A 19,338-nucleotide genomic window follows, 5' to 3' on the forward strand; every position below is an offset into this window, starting at 1 on the left:
CTCTTATCTTCACCTTCCGTTGAGACACAGATACGAGTAAAGACCAAACTGCAAGTACTATTTTAAGCTTTGCTTGTGATATATATGTATACTTTTAATTTTTGATTCATCTGCTGCGCATCTGGCTGCTTTTAACCTTCATGTTGAGCCAATTTATAAAAGTACGAATATGTAACATAAAACGTTCTTGTAAATTGGGAAATATATGAATGCGGGTGAAATTAAAACTGATAACATAATTCACAATGAGTGGTGTGAACTGAATTTACCAGATGAGTAACGATAACATGCTATTTTACCTTTCTTGACAATGATTTTCACGTTACTCAATAGATACTCAAAATGATGAAGATAGTCGCCGCTCTTGTTGCCTGCCTGGCTGTTACCGCCTTTGCCGAGCCTACCGGTCTGTATGGTGGAATTGGCGGGTTGAAAGGAGGACTGGGCGGAATTGGCTACGGAATGGGTGGATTGTACGGAGGCCTTGGAGGTCTTGGAGGCTATGGAGGTCTGTACGGAGGCATGGGAGGTCTATACGGAGGCATGGGAGGTCTATACGGAGGCAAATACGGATACGGCATGGGAGGTCTGTACGGAGGACTTGGAGGCTATGGTGGTCTCTACGGAATGGGAGGATACGGAATTGGATTGGGAAAAGGTATTTCACAAAATATGATATCGTTTGTTTATCGTATCCGTAAATATACCTCCAGTCTCGTTTGCAAAATTGTATAATTTACCTATGTGGTATTACTATTTTCCGCGACAAAGCTGATGACATTTACAAAACATCTTTAAAACTATTCTCTGCTTTCTCTAATATTTGGTATAATTTATCATGCAGCTAGTTTCAAGACTTCGTTGTGACTTATCCATACATCCCAACTTTATTCTACTATTTTTTTGTTTCAGGTATCGGCTATTATTGAGTTATTATCACCTGCAGTGTGATGCTGGCTATTTATGTATTTTCTCAAACCAATGGAATTGGTTCAATAAAATCTTGTCATATTTATTTACGCCTTGAAATTTGTTTGAAAATCTTAATCTGAATTGAATGTTCACAATGGAAGAGTGATCTATGTTTCTCCATATTGTAAACTGTGGACATAGTACGTGTTGTCGACCAATATCCAAGCACACTTCAATGATATTGCGTTTTACTGCTAGCTGAGATATCAACTACTGAAATGTGCTATTAAGTTCCTGAGGAAACCGGACATGATGATAAGAGGAGGGATTTTATGCTTGATATATCTCCCACAAAATGTCACTTACCCGAGTTCATGTTTCACGGAATATATCATTTGGGCTGCCAGAAAAGGGTTTGATAGCCATTTAAGTACCATAATATCTTGAATTGGCTGTCTGTATTTCAATTTGCATTTTAAAAATATGCAGCGAAACAAATAAGCAGGCGTGTCAATTTTTGTCAAAGCAGTCATTGACGATATCAAGGGGTAGACAGTGTGCACTGTATTGAAATGCAAATGTGTGCGCTGTCCTTGAAAATGAGCGATAGTTGTATTCAGAATACAATCTACATGTTGTTATGGCTCTTTGTATAAGTAATATCTGAGCTGCTGCAATAAAACAAACCCGAAAGCCATAGTGATGTAGAGCATCAAAACAAATGTTGCAAGATTCTTACTGCTTGGTTAGAAGGGAATGCAAACAGTTGGAATTTCCATGACAATAACATATCTTTACAGTTTATCAATTACACAAACAAAACGATTGAATTCAAAAGTAACTATTAAATACGCTTGTCCGGGTATAGCTTATCAACCTACGAATTATTTGTAATTTCCATCAAACATGTACTTCTTCATTTGATGATGCAATTTAACATTTTGCATACTGCTTATGTAATTAATAGGAGAAGTATCTATATAGATATTTAGTTGTGTGTTTACTAACCACCTTCCCTGTAGGTGCTATTTGAAAAATACATATTGATTAAATCAGACCGCGAATTTGAAGATTCCGAACTGGATTGGTAGGATTGAAGATTACAATGAACAAACAAATAGCTAATATATCCCTATTGTTTGACTACAAAGCAAAAGTGACAATCATTTATCAATACAAAGGAGATTGCATTTGGTAACTGTAGAGAGTGAAATTCAGCGGAATAAATAGTCCAACTTTAAAGCGTGTCATAAGTCTTTATAACAACAACCAGACTGTAAAAACAAGTCGTTTGATCATGTCTATCTTTGAAAACACCTTTGTGTTATACTTTAAGAGCATTTTCTTCTGAAAACACACGTCTTTACTTTTAGATGTACGGTTTTTCTGGGCAACCCTTATATAGTTACACATTGTCAAACTGATTTGCGCATGTTTTATTCTTGGTAAGAGTTTTGGTCTAAACACACCTTAAAAGAACACAATAATCACTATCACTACTGCTTCATCATGTCAAGGGCATACGTAAATGGTAGAGACGATTTATATACTTTCTTCTAATGTTTACGACCTAATACATTTTAGCACAATCTTGCCTTTTACACCCAATGAAATCTGTTTCAGCAGATAATCGAGCCTGAATATTCTCTGGCGTTGACGATTTATGTAGTTAAAGAGTCATCACTGAATGATTATTATATCAATATTCAGGCGTTATCTATAGAAATTGAGATATCAATTTTAGTGATGCTCGTATTATCACAACTTCCTTGATAATGAAGTGTACAATTATCAAGATAATATGTTGAAGATAAGAGAGTTTTCTCAAGAAACGCAGTTGCAAATAAACGCCACAAAACCCTTTTCAGAATCATTCGAAAGCTGTGCTCGAAGCAGCAGAGGCCATTGTACGATTCCGACTATAATGATCACAAGCATGTGCGTATGAATGACTATCAGATAGTGGAGTAGAATAGGTCTTCAGCAACCCATGCTTGCCGTAAAAGGTGGATATATATGCTTGTCGTAAAAGGCGTCTAACGGGATCGGGTGGTCAGGCTCGCTGACTTGATTGATGCATGTCATCGATCCCAATTGCGTGGATCGATGCTAATGATTTTAATCACTGGATTGTCTGGTCCAGACTCGATTATTTACAGACCGCCGTCATATAGCTGGAATATTGTTGAGTGCGGCGTTAAACAACCAACCAACCAACTAACCAACCAGATAGTGATGATACCTGGCGGTTGCCAAAAAGTAAGCGTATCCTTCCTCATCGGTTCCACCGTCACAAACACATATAAAGACAAGTCAACAAAGACCACAAAACAAGCTGTTGTTCATATGTCAATCATGTTTTCAGAAGACATTGGTGTACTTTCGGCTTTTAACAGATACTACACGCATAAAAAGATGTTGTGAGTTTTCATAGTGACAGTCCCTTTGTGAGAAGAAACCAATATATGTCCCTTTCAGTTAGGAAATAAAGCTGTTGTAGTTTATAGTTAATGTGCAGTAAGATAAATAAAATTCGGGGAGAATAATGTAGTATCTGGGGACTTCTGCAGTATATTCAGCAGAGGCTATTTTCTTGTGAGCAGGCTGCTGTATTACACGGAAACGGTTAGCATAGTTGACCCCGTGTGGTACAGTGCTACTGCTGTACTGTGGCGAGGCTGTACTGGTGTGTTGCGTCAGTTTTCTGGTCTCTTGTTATGTCGTATCACACAGATGCATTATAATGTCTGATGTATGTTGCTCCCACATCATATATTTACTGGATACACACTTTTCAGACCGTTATCGAATATTTACTTAATAAAGGTTAAAGTGAGTGAGTGAGTATGGTTTTACGCCGCTTTTAGCAATATTCCAGCAATATTACGTCGGGGGACATCAGCAATGGGCTTCACACATTGTACCCATGTCGGAAATCGAACCCGTGTCTTCGGCGTAACGAGCGAACGCTTTAACCACTAGGCTACCCGACCGCCCCTAAATGATATAGGTTAAACGTTGAGTATCGAGGACTGTTTGAAATGCAGTTAGACGATTCCAGAGAGAGTGTCTCTGTTTGCCACCTTTATATACGTTGTCTTGTACTTCCTTAATCGATGTTCATGAATACCAGCTCGCATGTGTACCCGTAGGGTGATAACCTCGGGCCCTTTGATGCGAAAAGAATGCTTACTTTACACCATTAAGCTGAGGTGCGTTACTTACCTGGAAGTGGCCAGCCCAAGGTAAATCAATCACGTATAATTCACAAATGGTATATATAAAGGACGGGGGAAACTGTTCCATCATCTCTTATCTTCACCTTCCGTTGAGACACAGATACGAGTAAAGACCAAACTGCAAGTACTATTTTAAGCTTTGCTTGTGATATATATGTATACTTTTAATTTTTGATTCATCTGCTGCGCATCTGGCTGTTTTTAACCTTCATGTTGAGCCAATTTATAAAAGTACGAATATGTAACATAAAACGTTCTTGTAAATTGGGAAATATATGAATGCGGGTGAAATTAAAACTGATAACATAATTCACAATGAGTGGTGTGAACTGAATTTACCAGATGAGTAACGATAACATGCTATTTTACCTTTCTTGACAATGATTTTCACGTTACTCAATAGATACTCAAAATGATGAAGATAGTCGCCGCTCTTGTTGCCTGCCTGGCTGTTACCGCCTTTGCCGAGCCTACCGGTCTGTATGGTGGAATTGGCGGGTTGAAAGGAGGACTGGGCGGAATTGGCTACGGAATGGGTGGATTGTACGGAGGCCTTGGAGGTCTTGGAGGCTATGGAGGTCTGTACGGAGGCATGGGAGGTCTATACGGAGGCATGGGAGGTCTATACGGAGGCATGGGAGGTCTATACGGAGGCAAATACGGATACGGCATGGGAGGTCTGTACGGAGGACTTGGAGGCTATGGTGGTCTCTACGGAATGGGAGGATACGGAATTGGATTGGGAAAAGGTATTTCACAAAATATGATATCGTTTGTTTATCGTATCCGTAAATATACCTCCAGTCTCGTTTGCAAAATTGTATAATTTACCTATGTGGTATTACTATTTTCCGCGACAAAGCTGATGACATTTACAAAACATCTTTAAAACTATTCTCTGCTTTCTCTAATATTTGGTATAATTTATCATGCAGCTAGTTTCAAGACTTCGTTGTGACTTATCCATACATCCCAACTTTATTCTACTATTTTTTTGTTTCAGGTATCGGCTATTATTGAGTTATTATCACCTGCAGTGTGATGCTGGCTATTTATGTATTTTCTCAAACCAATGGAATTGGTTCAATAAAATCTTGTCATATTTATTTACGCCTTGAAATTTGTTTGAAAATCTTAATCTGAATTGAATGTTCACAATGGAAGAGTGATCTATGTTTCTCCATATTGTAAACTGTGGACATAGTACGTGTTGTCGACCAATATCCAAGCACACTTCAATGATATTGCGTTTTACTGCTAGCTGAGATATCAACTACTGAAATGTGCTATTAAGTTCCTGAGGAAACCGGACATGATGATAAGAGGAGGGATTTTATGCTTGATATATCTCCCACAAAATGTCACTTACCCGAGTTCATGTTTCACGGAATATATCATTTGGGCTGCCAGAAAAGGGTTTGATAGCCATTTAAGTACCATAATATCTTGAATTGGCTGTCTGTATTTCAATTTGCATTTTAAAAATATGCAGCGAAACAAATAAGCAGGCGTGTCAATTTTTGTCAAAGCAGTCATTGACGATATCAAGGGGTAGACAGTGTGCACTGTATTGAAATGCAAATGTGTGCGCTGTCCTTGAAAATGAGCGATAGTTGTATTCAGAATACAATCTACATGTTGTTATGGCTCTTTGTATAAGTAATATCTGAGCTGCTGCAATAAAACAAACCCGAAAGCCATAGTGATGTAGAGCATCAAAACAAATGTTGCAAGATTCTTACTGCTTGGTTAGAAGGGAATGCAAACAGTTGGAATTTCCATGACAATAACATATCTTTACAGTTTATCAATTACACAAACAAAACGATTGAATTCAAAAGTAACTATTAAATACGCTTGTCCGGGTATAGCTTATCAACCTACGAATTATTTGTAATTTCCATCAAACATGTACTTCTTCATTTGATGATGCAATTTAACATTTTGCATACTGCTTATGTAATTAATAGGAGAAGTATCTATATAGATATTTAGTTGTGTGTTTACTAACCACCTTCCCTGTAGGTGCTATTTGAAAAATACATATTGATTAAATCAGACCGCGAATTTGAAGATTCCGAACTGGATTGGTAGGATTGAAGATTACAATGAACAAACAAATAGCTAATATATCCCTATTGTTTGACTACAAAGCAAAAGTGACAATCATTTATCAATACAAAGGAGATTGCATTTGGTAACTGTAGAGAGTGAAATTCAGCGGAATAAATAGTCCAACTTTAAAGCGTGTCATAAGTCTTTATAACAACAACCAGACTGTAAAAACAAGTCGTTTGATCATGTCTATCTTTGAAAACACCTTTGTGTTATACTTTAAGAGCATTTTCTTCTGAAAACACACGTCTTTACTTTTAGATGTACGGTTTTTCTGGGCAACCCTTATATAGTTACACATTGTCAAACTGATTTGCGCATGTTTTATTCTTGGTAAGAGTTTTGGTCTAAACACGCCTTAAAAGAACACAATAATCACTATCACTACTGCTTCATCATGTCAAGGGCATACGTAAATGGTAGAGACGATTTATATACTTTCTTCTAATGTTTACGACCTAATACATTTTAGCACAATCTTGCCTTTTACACCCAATGAAATCTGTTTCAGCAGATAATCGAGCCTGAATATTCTCTGGCGTTGACGATTTATGTAGTTAAAGGGTCATCACTGAATGATTATTATATCAATATTCAGGCGTTATCTATAGAAATTGAGATATCAAATTTAGTGATGCTCGTATTATCACAAATTCCTTGATAATGAAGCGTACAATTATCAAGATAATATGTTGAAGATAAGAGAGTTTTCTCAAGAAACGCAGTTGCAAATAAACGCCACAAAACCCTTTTCAGAATCATTCGAAAGCTGTGCTCGAAGCAGCAGAGGCCATTGTACGATTCCGACTATAATGATCACAAGCATGTGCGTATGAATGACTATCAGATAGTGGAGTAGAATAGGTCTTCAGCAACCCATGCTTGCCGTAAAAGGTGGATATATATGCTTGTCGTAAAAGGCGTCTAACGGGATCGGGTGGTCAGGCTCGCTGACTTGATTGATGCATGTCATCGATCCCAATTGCGTGGATCGATGCTAATGATTTTAATCACTGGATTGTCTGGTCCAGACTCGATTATTTACAGACCGCCGTCATATAGCTGGAATATTGTTGAGTGCGGCGTTAAACAACCAACCAACCAACTAACCAACCAGATAGTGATGATACCTGGCGGTTGCCAAAAAGTAAGCGTATCCTTCCTCATCGGTTCCACCGTCACAAACACATATAAAGACAAGTCAACAAAGACCACAAAACAAGCTGTTGTTCATATGTCAATCATGTTTTCAGAAGACATTGGTGTACTTTCGGCTTTTAACAGATACTACACGCATAAAAAGATGTTGTGAGTTTTCATAGTGACAGTCCCTTTGTGAGAAGAAACCAATATATGTCCCTTTCAGTTAGGAAATAAAGCTGTTGTAGTTTATAGTTAATGTGCAGTAAGATAAATAAAATTCGGGGAGAATAATGTAGTATCTGGGGACTTCTGCAGTATATTCAGCAGAGGCTATTTTCTTGTGAGCAGGCTGCTGTATTACACGGAAACGGTTAGCATAGTTGACCCCGTGTGGTACAGTGCTACTGCTGTACTGTGGCGAGGCTGTACTGGTGTGTTGCGTCAGTTTTCTGGTCTCTTGTTATGTCGTATCACACAGATGCATTATAATGTCTGATGTATGTTGCTCCCACATCATATATTTACTGGATACACACTTTTCAGACCGTTATCGAATATTTACTTAATAAAGGTTAAAGTGAGTGAGTGAGTATGGTTTTACGCCGCTTTTAGCAATATTCCAGCAATATTACGTCGGGGGACATCAGCAATGGGCTTCACACATTGTACCCATGTCGGAAATCGAACCCGTGTCTTCGGCGTAACGAGCGAACGCTTTAACCACTAGGCTACCCGACCGCCCCTAAATGATATAGGTTAAACGTTGAGTATCGAGGACTGTTTGAAATGCAGTTAGACGATTCCAGAGAGAGTGTCTCTGTTTGTCACCTTTATATACGTTGTCTTGTACTTCCTTAATCGATGTTCATGAATACCAGCTCGCATGTGTACCCGTAGGGTGATAACCTCGGGCCCTTTGATGCGAAAAGAATGCTTACTTTACACCATTAAGCTGAGGTGCGTTACTTACCTGGAAGTGGCCAGCCCAAGGTAAATCAATCACGTATAATTCACAAATGGTATATATAAAGGACGGGGGAAACTGTTCCATCATCTCTTATCTTCACCTTCCGTTGAGACACAGATACGAGTAAAGACCAAACTGCAAGTACTATTTTAAGCTTTGCTTGTGATATATATGTATACTTTTAATTTTTGATTCATCTGCTGCGCATCTGGCTGCTTTTAACCTTCATGTTGAGCCAATTTATAAAAGTACGAATATGTAACATAAAACGTTCTTGTAAATTGGGAAATATATGAATGCGGGTGAAATTAAAACTGATAACATAATTCACAATGAGTGGTGTGAACTGAATTTACCAGATGAGTAACGATAACATGCTATTTTACCTTTCTTGACAATGATTTTCACGTTACTCAATAGATACTCAAAATGATGAAGATAGTCGCCGCTCTTGTTGCCTGCCTGGCTGTTACCGCCTTTGCCGAGCCTACCGGTCTGTATGGTGGAATTGGCGGGTTGAAAGGAGGACTGGGCGGAATTGGCTACGGAATGGGTGGATTGTACGGAGGCCTTGGAGGTCTTGGAGGCTATGGAGGTCTGTACGGAGGCATGGGAGGTCTATACGGAGGCATGGGAGGTCTATACGGAGGCATGGGAGGTCTATACGGAGGCAAATACGGATACGGCATGGGAGGTCTGTACGGAGGACTTGGAGGCTATGGTGGTCTCTACGGAATGGGAGGATACGGAATTGGATTGGGAAAAGGTATTTCACAAAATATGATATCGTTTGTTTATCGTATCCGTAAATATACCTCCAGTCTCGTTTGCAAAATTGTATAATTTACCTATGTGGTATTACTATTTTCCGCGACAAAGCTGATGACATTTACAAAACATCTTTAAAACTATTCTCTGCTTTCTCTAATATTTGGTATAATTTATCATGCAGCTAGTTTCAAGACTTCGTTGTGACTTATCCATACATCCCAACTTTATTCTACTATTTTTTTTGTTTCAGGTATCGGCTATTATTGAGTTATTATCACCTGCAGTGTGATGCTGGCTATTTATGTATTTTCTCAAACCAATGGAATTGGTTCAATAAAATCTTGTCATATTTATTTACGCCTTGAAATTTGTTTGAAAATCTTAATCTGAATTGAATGTTCACAATGGAAGAGTGATCTATGTTTCTCCATATTGTAAACTGTGGACATAGTACGTGTTGTCGACCAATATCCAAGCACACTTCAATGATATTGCGTTTTACTGCTAGCTGAGATATCAACTACTGAAATGTGCTATTAAGTTCCTGAGGAAACCGGACATGATGATAAGAGGAGGGATTTTATGCTTGATATATCTCCCACAAAATGTCACTTACCCGAGTTCATGTTTCACGGAATATATCATTTGGGCTGCCAGAAAAGGGTTTGATAGCCATTTAAGTACCATAATATCTTGAATTGGCTGTCTGTATTTCAATTTGCATTTTAAAAATATGCAGCGAAACAAATAAGCAGGCGTGTCAATTTTTGTCAAAGCAGTCATTGACGATATCAAGGGGTAGACAGTGTGCACTGTATTGAAATGCAAATGTGTGCGCTGTCCTTGAAAATGAGCGATAGTTGTATTCAGAATACAATCTACATGTTGTTATGGCTCTTTGTATAAGTAATATCTGAGCTGCTGCAATAAAACAAACCCGAAAGCCATAGTGATGTAGAGCATCAAAACAAATGTTGCAAGATTCTTACTGCTTGGTTAGAAGGGAATGCAAACAGTTGGAATTTCCATGACAATAACATATCTTTACAGTTTATCAATTACACAAACAAAACGATTGAATTCAAAAGTAACTATTAAATACGCTTGTCCGGGTATAGCTTATCAACCTACGAATTATTTGTAATTTCCATCAAACATGTACTTCTTCATTTGATGATGCAATTTAACATTTTGCATACTGCTTATGTAATTAATAGGAGAAGTATCTATATAGATATTTAGTTGTGTGTTTACTAACCACCTTCCCTGTAGGTGCTATTTGAAAAATACATATTGATTAAATCAGACCGCGAATTTGAAGATTCCGAACTGGATTGGTAGGATTGAAGATTACAATGAACAAACAAATAGCTAATATATCCCTATTGTTTGACTACAAAGCAAAAGTGACAATCATTTATCAATACAAAGGAGATTGCATTTGGTAACTGTAGAGAGTGAAATTCAGCGGAATAAATAGTCCAACTTTAAAGCGTGTCATAAGTCTTTATAACAACAACCAGACTGTAAAAACAAGTCGTTTGATCATGTCTATCTTTGAAAACACCTTTGTGTTATACTTTAAGAGCATTTTCTTCTGAAAACACACGTCTTTACTTTTAGATGTACGGTTTTTCTGGGCAACCCTTATATAGTTACACATTGTCAAACTGATTTGCGCATGTTTTATTCTTGGTAAGAGTTTTGGTCTAAACACGCCTTAAAAGAACACAATAATCACTATCACTACTGCTTCATCATGTCAAGGGCATACGTAAATGGTAGAGACGATTTATATACTTTCTTCTAATGTTTACGACCTAATACATTTTAGCACAATCTTGCCTTTTACACCCAATGAAATCTGTTTCAGCAGATACTCGAGCCTGAATATTCTCTGGCGTTGACGATTTATGTAGTTAAAGGGTCATCACTGAATGATTATTATATCAATATTCAGGCGTTATCTATAGAAATTGAGATATCAATTTTAGTGATGCTCGTATTATCACAAATTCCTTGATAATGAAGTGTACAATTATCAAGATAATATGTTGAAGATAAGAGAGTTTTCTCAAGAAACGCAGTTGCAAATAAACGCCACAAAACCCTTTTCAGAATCATTCGAAAGCTGTGCTCGAAGCAGCAGAGGCCATTGTACGATTCCGACTATAATGATCACAAGCATGTGCGTATGAATGACTATCAGATAGTGGAGTAGAATAGGTCTTCAGCAACCCATGCTTGCCGTAAAAGGTGGATATATATGCTTGTCGTAAAAGGCGTCTAACGGGATCGGGTGGTCAGGCTCGCTGACTTGATTGATGCATGTCATCGATCCCAATTGCGTGGATCGATGCTAATGATTTTAATCACTGGGTTGTCTGGTCCAGACTCGATTATTTACAGACCGCCGTCATATAGCTGGAATATTGTTGAGTGCGGCGTTAAACAACCAACCAACCAACTAACCAACCAGATAGTGATGATACCTGGCGGTTGCCAAAAAGTAAGCGTATCCTTCCTCATCGGTTCCACCGTCACAAACACATATAAAGACAAGTCAACAAAGACCACAAAACAAGCTGTTGTTCATATGTCAATCATGTTTTCAGAAGACATTGGTGTACTTTCGGCTTTTAACAGATACTACACGCATAAAAAGATGTTGTGAGTTTTCATAGTGACAGTCCCTTTGTGAGAAGAAACCAATATATGTCCCTTTCAGTTAGGAAATAAAGCTGTTGTAGTTTATAGTTAATGTGCAGTAAGATAAATAAAATTCGGGGAGAATAATGTAGTATCTGGGGACTTCTGCAGTATATTCAGCAGAGGCTATTTTCTTGTGAGCAGGCTGCTGTATTACACGGAAACGGTTAGCATAGTTGACCCCGTGTGGTACAGTGCTACTGCTGTACTGTGGCGAGGCTGTACTGGTGTGTTGCGTCAGTTTTCTGGTCTCTTGTTATGTCGTATCACACAGATGCATTATAATGTCTGATGTATGTTGCTCCCACATCATATATTTACTGGATACACACTTTTCAGACCGTTATCGAATATTTACTTAATAAAGGTTAAAGTGAGTGAGTGAGTATGGTTTTACGCCGCTTTTAGCAATATTCCAGCAATATTACGTCGGGGGACATCAGCAATGGGCTTCACACATTGTACCCATGTCGGAAATCGAACCCGTGTCTTCGGCGTAACGAGCGAACGCTTTAACCACTAGGCTACCCGACCGCCCCTAAATGATATAGGTTAAACGTTGAGTATCGAGGACTGTTTGAAATGCAGTTAGACGATTCCAGAGAGAGTGTCTCTGTTTGCCACCTTTATATACGTTGTCTTGTACTTCCTTAATCGATGTTCATGAATACCAGCTCGCATGTGTACCCGTAGGGTGATAACCTCGGGCCCTTTGATGCGAAAAGAATGCTTACTTTACACCATTAAGCTGAGGTGCGTTACTTACCTGGAAGTGGCCAGCCCAAGGTAAATCAATCACGTATAATTCACAAATGGTATATATAAAGGACGGGGGAAACTGTTCCATCATCTCTTATCTTCACCTTCCGTTGAGACACAGATACGAGTAAAGACCAAACTGCAAGTACTATTTTAAGCTTTGCTTGTGATATATATGTATACTTTTAATTTTTGATTCATCTGCTGCGCATCTGGCTGTTTTTAACCTTCATGTTGAGCCAATTTATAAAAGTACGAATATGTAACATAAAACGTTCTTGTAAATTGGGAAATATATGAATGCGGGTGAAATTAAAACTGATAACATAATTCACAATGAGTGGTGTGAACTGAATTTACCAGATGAGTAACGATAACATGCTATTTTACCTTTCTTGACAATGATTTTCACGTTACTCAATAGATACTCAAAATGATGAAGATAGTCGCCGCTCTTGTTGCCTGCCTGGCTGTTACCGCCTTTGCCGAGCCTACCGGTCTGTATGGTGGAATTGGCGGGTTGAAAGGAGGACTGGGCGGAATTGGCTACGGAATGGGTGGATTGTACGGAGGCCTTGGAGGTCTTGGAGGCTATGGAGGTCTGTACGGAGGCATGGGAGGTCTATACGGAGGCATGGGAGGTCTATACGGAGGCAAATACGGATACGGCATGGGAGGTCTGTACGGAGGACTTGGAGGCTATGGTGGTCTCTACGGAATGGGAGGATACGGAATTGGATTGGGAAAAGGTATTTCACAAAATATGATATCGTTTGTTTATCGTATCCGTAAATATACCTCCAGTCTCGTTTGCAAAATTGTATAATTTACCTATGTGGTATTACTATTTTCCGCGACAAAGCTGATGACATTTACAAAACATCTTTAAAACTATTCTCTGCTTTCTCTAATATTTGGTATAATTTATCATGCAGCTAGTTTCAAGACTTCGTTGTGACTTATCCATACATCCCAACTTTATTCTACTATTTTTTTGTTTCAGGTATCGGCTATTATTGAGTTATTATCACCTGCAGTGTGATGCTGGCTATTTATGTATTTTCTCAAACCAATGGAATTGGTTCAATAAAATCTTGTCATATTTATTTACGCCTTGAAATTTGTTTGAAAATCTTAATCTGAATTGAATGTTCACAATGGAAGAGTGATCTATGTTTCTCCATATTGTAAACTGTGGACATAGTACGTGTTGTCGACCAATATCCAAGCACACTTCAATGATATTGCGTTTTACTGCTAGCTGAGATATCAACTACTGAAATGTGCTATTAAGTTCCTGAGGAAACCGGACATGATGATAAGAGGAGGGATTTTATGCTTGATATATCTCCCACAAAATGTCACTTACCCGAGTTCATGTTTCACGGAATATATCATTTGGGCTGCCAGAAAAGGGTTTGATAGCCATTTAAGTACCATAATATCTTGAATTGGCTGTCTGTATTTCAATTTGCATTTTAAAAATATGCAGCGAAACAAATAAGCAGGCGTGTCAATTTTTGTCAAAGCAGTCATTGACGATATCAAGGGGTAGACAGTGTGCACTGTATTGAAATGCAAATGTGTGCGCTGTCCTTGAAAATGAGCGATAGTTGTATTCAGAATACAATCTACATGTTGTTATGGCTCTTTGTATAAGTAATATCTGAGCTGCTGCAATAAAACAAACCCGAAAGCCATAGTGATGTAGAGCATCAAAACAAATGTTGCAAGATTCTTACTGCTTGGTTAGAAGGGAATGCAAACAGTTGGAATTTCCATGACAATAACATATCTTTACAGTTTATCAATTACACAAACAAAACGATTGAATTCAAAAGTAACTATTAAATACGCTTGTCCGGGTATAGCTTATCAACCTAAAAATTATTTGTAATTTCCATCAAACATGTACTTCTTGATTTGATGATGCAATTTAACATTTTGCATACTGCTTATGTAATTAATAGGAGAAGTATCTAAATAGATATTTAGTTGTGTGTTTACTAACCACCTTCCCTGTAGGTGCTATTTGAAAAATACATATTGATTAAATCAGACCGCGAATTTGAAGATTCCGAACTGGATTGGTAGGATTGAAGATTACAATGAACAAATAGCTAATATATCCCTATTGTTTGACTACAAAGCAAAAGTGACAATCATTTATCAATACAAAGGAGATTGCATTTGGTAACTGTAGAGAGTGAAATTCAGCGGAATAAATAGTCCAACTTTAAAGCGTGTCATAAGTCTTTATAACAACAACCAGACTGTAAAAACAAGTCGTTTGATCATGTCTATCTTTGAAAACACCTTTGTGTTATACTTTAAGAGCATTTTCTTCTGAAAACACACGTCTTTACTTTTAGATGTACGGTTTTTCTGGGCAACCCTTATATAGTTACACATTGTCAAACTGATTTGCGCGTGTTTTATTCTTGGTAAGAGTTTTGGTCTAAACACGCCTTAAAAGAACACAATAATCACTATCACTACTGCTTCATCATGTCAAGGGCATACGTAAAAGGTAGAGACGATTTATATACTTTCTTCTAATGTTTACGACCTAATACATTTTAGCACAATCTTGCCTTTTACACCCAATGAAATCTGTTTCAGCAGATAATCGAGCCTGAATATTCTCTGGCGTTGACGATTTATGTAGTTAAAGGGTCATCACTGAATGATTATTACATCAATATTCAGGCGTTATCTATAGAAATTGAGATATCAAATTTAGTGATGCTCGTATTATCACAAATTCCTTGATAATGAAGTGTACAATTATCAAGATAATATGTTGAAGATAAGAGAGTTTTCTCAAGAAACGCAGTTGCAAATAAACGCCACAAAACCCTTTTCAGAATCATTCGAAAGCTGTGCTCGAAGCAGCAGAGGCCATTGTACGATTCCGACTATAATGATCACAAGCATGTGCGTATGAATGACTATCAGATAGTGGAGTAGAATAGGTCTTCAGCAACCCATGCTTGCCGTAAAAGGTGGATATATATGCTTGTCGTAAAAGGCGTCTAACGGGATCGGGTGGTCAGGCTCGCTGACTTGATTGATGCATGTCATCGATCCCAATTGCGTGGATCGATGCTAATGATTTTAATCACTGGATTGTCTGGTCCAGACTCGATTATTTACAGACCGCCGTCATATAGCTGGAATATTGTTGAGTGCGGCGTTAAACAACCAACCAACCAACTAACCAACCAGATAGTGATGATACCTGGCGGTTGCCAAAAAGTAAGCGTATCCTTCCTCATCGGTTCCACCGTCACAAACACATATAAAGACAAGTCAACAAAGACCACAAAACAAGCTGTTGTTCATATGTCAATCATGTTTTCAGAAGACATTGGTGTACTTTCGGCTTTTAACAGATACTACACGCATAAAAAGATGTTGTGAGTTTTCATAGTGACAGTCCCTTTGTGAGAAGAAACCAATATATGTCCCTTTCAGTTAGGAAATAAAGCTGTTGTAGTTTATAGTTAATGTGCAGTAAGATAAATAAAATTCGGGGAGAATAATGTAGTATCTGGGGACTTCTGCAGTATATTCAGCAGAGGCTATTTTCTTGTGAGCAGGCTGCTGTATTACACGGAAACGGTTAGCATAGTTGACCCCGTGTGGTACAGTGCTACTGCTGTACTGTGGCGAGGCTGTACTGGTGTGTTGCGTCAGTTTTCTGGTCTCTTGTTATGTCGTATCACACAGATGCATTATAATGTCTGATGTATGTTGCTCCCACATCATATATTTACTGGATACACACTTTTCAGACCGTTATCGAATATTTACTTAATAAAGGTTAAAGTGAGTGAGTGAGTATGGTTTTACGCCGCTTTTAGCAATATTCCAGCAATATTACGTCGGGGGACATCAGCAATGGGCTTCACACATTGTACCCATGTCGGAAATCGAACCCGTGTCTTCGGCGTAACGAGCGAACGCTTTAACCACTAGGCTACCCGACCGCCCCTAAATGATATAGGTTAAACGTTGAGTATCGAGGACTGTTTGAAATGCAGTTAGACGATTCCAGAGAGAGTGTCTCTGTTTGCCACCTTTATATACGTTGTCTTGTACTTCCTTAATCGATGTTTCATGAATACCAGCTCGCATGTGTACCCGTAGGGTGATAACCTCGGGCCCTTTGATGCGAAAAGAATGCTTACTTTACACCATTAAGCTGAGGTGCGTTACTTACCTGGAAGTGGCCAGCCCAAGGTAAATCAATCACGTATAATTCACAAATGGTATATATAAAGGACGGGGGAAACTGTTCCATCATCTCTTATCTTCACCTTCCGTTGAGACACAGATACGAGTAAAGACCAAACTGCAAGTACTATTTTAAGCTTTGCTTGTGATATATATGTATACTTTTAATTTTTGATTCATCTGCTGCGCATCTGGCTGCTTTTAACCTTCATGTTGAGCCAATTTATAAAAGTACGAATATGTAACATAAAGCGTTCTTGTAAATTGGGAAATATATGAATGCGGGTGAAATTAAAACTGATAACATAATTCACAATGAGTGGTGTGAACTGAATTTACCAGATGAGTAACGATAACATGCTATTTTACCTTTCTTGACAATGATTTTCACGTTACTCAATAGATACTCAAAATGATGAAGATAGTCGCCGCTCTTGTTGCCTGCCTGGCTGTTACCGCCTTTGCCGAGCCTACCGGTCTGTATGGTGGAATTGGCGGGTTGAAAGGAGGACTGGGCGGAATTGGCTACGGAATGGGTGGATTGTACGGAGGCCTTGGAGGTCTTGGAGGCTATGGAGGTCTGTACGGAGGCATGGGAGGTCTATACGGAGGCATGGGAGGTCTATACGGAGGCAAATACGGATACGGCATGGGAGGTCTGTACGGAGGACTTGGAGGCTATGGTGGTCTCTACGGAATGGGAGGATACGGAATTGGATTGGGAAAAGGTATTTCACAAAATATGATATCGTTTGTTTATCGTATCCGTAAATATACCTCCAGTCTCGTTTGCAAAATTGTATAATTTACCTATGTGGTATTACTATTTTCCGCGACAAAGCTGATGACATTTACAAAACATCTTTAAAACTATTCTCTGCTTTCTCTAATATTTGGTATAATTTATCATGCAGCTAGTTTCAAGACTTCGTTGTGACTTATCCATACATCCCAACTTTATTCTACTATTTTTTTGTTTCAGGTATCGGCTATTATTGAGTTATTATCACCTGCAGTGTGATGCTGGCTATTTATGTATTTTCTCAAACCAATGGAATTGGTTCAATAAAATCTTGTCATATTTATTTACGCCTTGAAATTTGTTTGAAAATCTTAATCTGAATTGAATGTTCACAATGGAAGAGTGATCTATGTTTCTCCATATTGTAAACTGTGGACATAGTACGTGTTGTCGACCAATATCCAAGCACACTTCAATGATATTGCGTTTTACTGCTAGCTGAGATATCAACTACTGAAATGTGCTATTAAGTTCCTGAGGAAACCGGACATGATGATAAGAGGAGGGATTTTATGCTTGATATATCTCCCACAAAATGTCACTTACCCGAGTTCATGTTTCACGGAATATATCATTTGGGCTGCCAGAAAAGGGTTTGATAGCCATTTAAGTACCATAATATCTTGAATTGGCTGTCTGTATTTCAATTTGCATTTTAAAAATATGCAGCGAAACAAATAAGCAGGCGTGTCAATTTTTGTCAAAGCAGTCATTGACGATATCAAGGGGTAGACAGTGTGCACTGTATTGAAATGCAAATGTGTGCGCTGTCCTTGAAAATGAGCGATAGTTGTATTCAGAATACAATCTACATGTTGTTATGGCTCTTTGTATAAGTAATATCTGAGCTGCTGCAATAAAACAAACCCGAAAGCCATAGTGATGTAGAGCATCAAAACAAATGTTGCAAGATTCTTACTGCTTGGTTAGAAGGGAATGCAAACAGTTGGAATTTCCATGACAATAACATATCTTTACAGTTTATCAATTACACAAACAAAACGATTGAATTCAAAAGTAACTATTAAATACGCTTGTCCGGGTATAGCTTATCAACCTACGAATTATTTGTAATTTCCATCAAACATGTACTTCTTGATTTGATGATGCAATTTAACATTTTGCATACTGCTTATGTAATTAATAGGAGAAGTATCTAAATAGATATTTAGTTGTGTGTTTACTAACCACCTTCCCTGTAGGTGCTATTTGAAAAATACATATTGATTAAATCAGACCGCGAATTTGAAGATTCCGAACTGGATTGGTAGGATTGAAGATTACAATGAACAAATAGATAATATATCCCTATTGTTTGACTACAAAGCAAAAGTGACAATCATTTATCAATACAAAGGAGATTGCATTTGGTAACTGTAGAGAGTGAAATTCAGCGGAATAAATAGTCCAACTTTAAAGCGTGTCATAAGTCTTTATAACAACAACCAGACTGTAAAAACAAGTCGTTTGATCATGTCTATCTTTGAAAACACCTTTGTGTTATACTTTAAGAGCATTTTCTTCTGAAAACACACGTCTTTACTTTTAGATGTACGGTTTTTCTGGGCAACCCTTATATAGTTACACATTGTCAAACTGATTTGCGCGTGTTTTATTCTTGGTAAGAGTTTTGGTCTAAACACGCCTTAAAAGAACACAATAATCACTATCACTACTGCTTC

General features: G+C 38.1%; 5 protein-coding genes across 5 annotated transcripts; all 5 read left to right on the forward strand.

Moving 5' to 3' along the window:
- Positions 1-342: 342 nt before the first annotated feature.
- LOC139453775 (acanthoscurrin-2-like) lies at positions 343-929 on the forward strand. The gene is made up of 2 exons (XM_071235240.1): positions 343-658; positions 913-929. Exons 1-2 carry the CDS (start codon positions 343-345, stop codon positions 927-929), a joined length of 333 nt encoding a protein of 110 aa, XP_071091341.1.
- A 3,634-nt stretch (positions 930-4,563) lies between these two features.
- On the forward strand, positions 4,564-5,171 carry LOC139453776 (acanthoscurrin-2-like). Its single transcript, XM_071235241.1, has 2 exons — positions 4,564-4,900; positions 5,155-5,171. Exons 1-2 carry the CDS (start codon positions 4,564-4,566, stop codon positions 5,169-5,171), a joined length of 354 nt encoding a protein of 117 aa, XP_071091342.1.
- Positions 5,172-8,805: 3,634 nt separating this feature from the next.
- On the forward strand, positions 8,806-9,414 carry LOC139453777 (acanthoscurrin-2-like). The gene is made up of 2 exons (XM_071235242.1): positions 8,806-9,142; positions 9,398-9,414. Exons 1-2 carry the CDS (start codon positions 8,806-8,808, stop codon positions 9,412-9,414), a joined length of 354 nt encoding a protein of 117 aa, XP_071091343.1.
- Positions 9,415-13,048: 3,634 nt separating this feature from the next.
- LOC139453778 (acanthoscurrin-2-like) lies at positions 13,049-13,635 on the forward strand. Its single transcript, XM_071235243.1, has 2 exons — positions 13,049-13,364; positions 13,619-13,635. Exons 1-2 carry the CDS (start codon positions 13,049-13,051, stop codon positions 13,633-13,635), a joined length of 333 nt encoding a protein of 110 aa, XP_071091344.1.
- A 3,631-nt stretch (positions 13,636-17,266) lies between these two features.
- On the forward strand, positions 17,267-17,853 carry LOC139453779 (acanthoscurrin-2-like). The gene is made up of 2 exons (XM_071235244.1): positions 17,267-17,582; positions 17,837-17,853. Exons 1-2 carry the CDS (start codon positions 17,267-17,269, stop codon positions 17,851-17,853), a joined length of 333 nt encoding a protein of 110 aa, XP_071091345.1.
- Positions 17,854-19,338: the final 1,485 nt, after the last annotated feature.

Source organism: Haliotis cracherodii, unplaced genomic scaffold (genome assembly GCF_022045235.1).
Source record: "Haliotis cracherodii isolate W230 unplaced genomic scaffold, xgHalCrac1.p SCAF_10, whole genome shotgun sequence".
Taxonomy (NCBI): Eukaryota; Metazoa; Mollusca; class Gastropoda; order Lepetellida; family Haliotidae; genus Haliotis; species Haliotis cracherodii.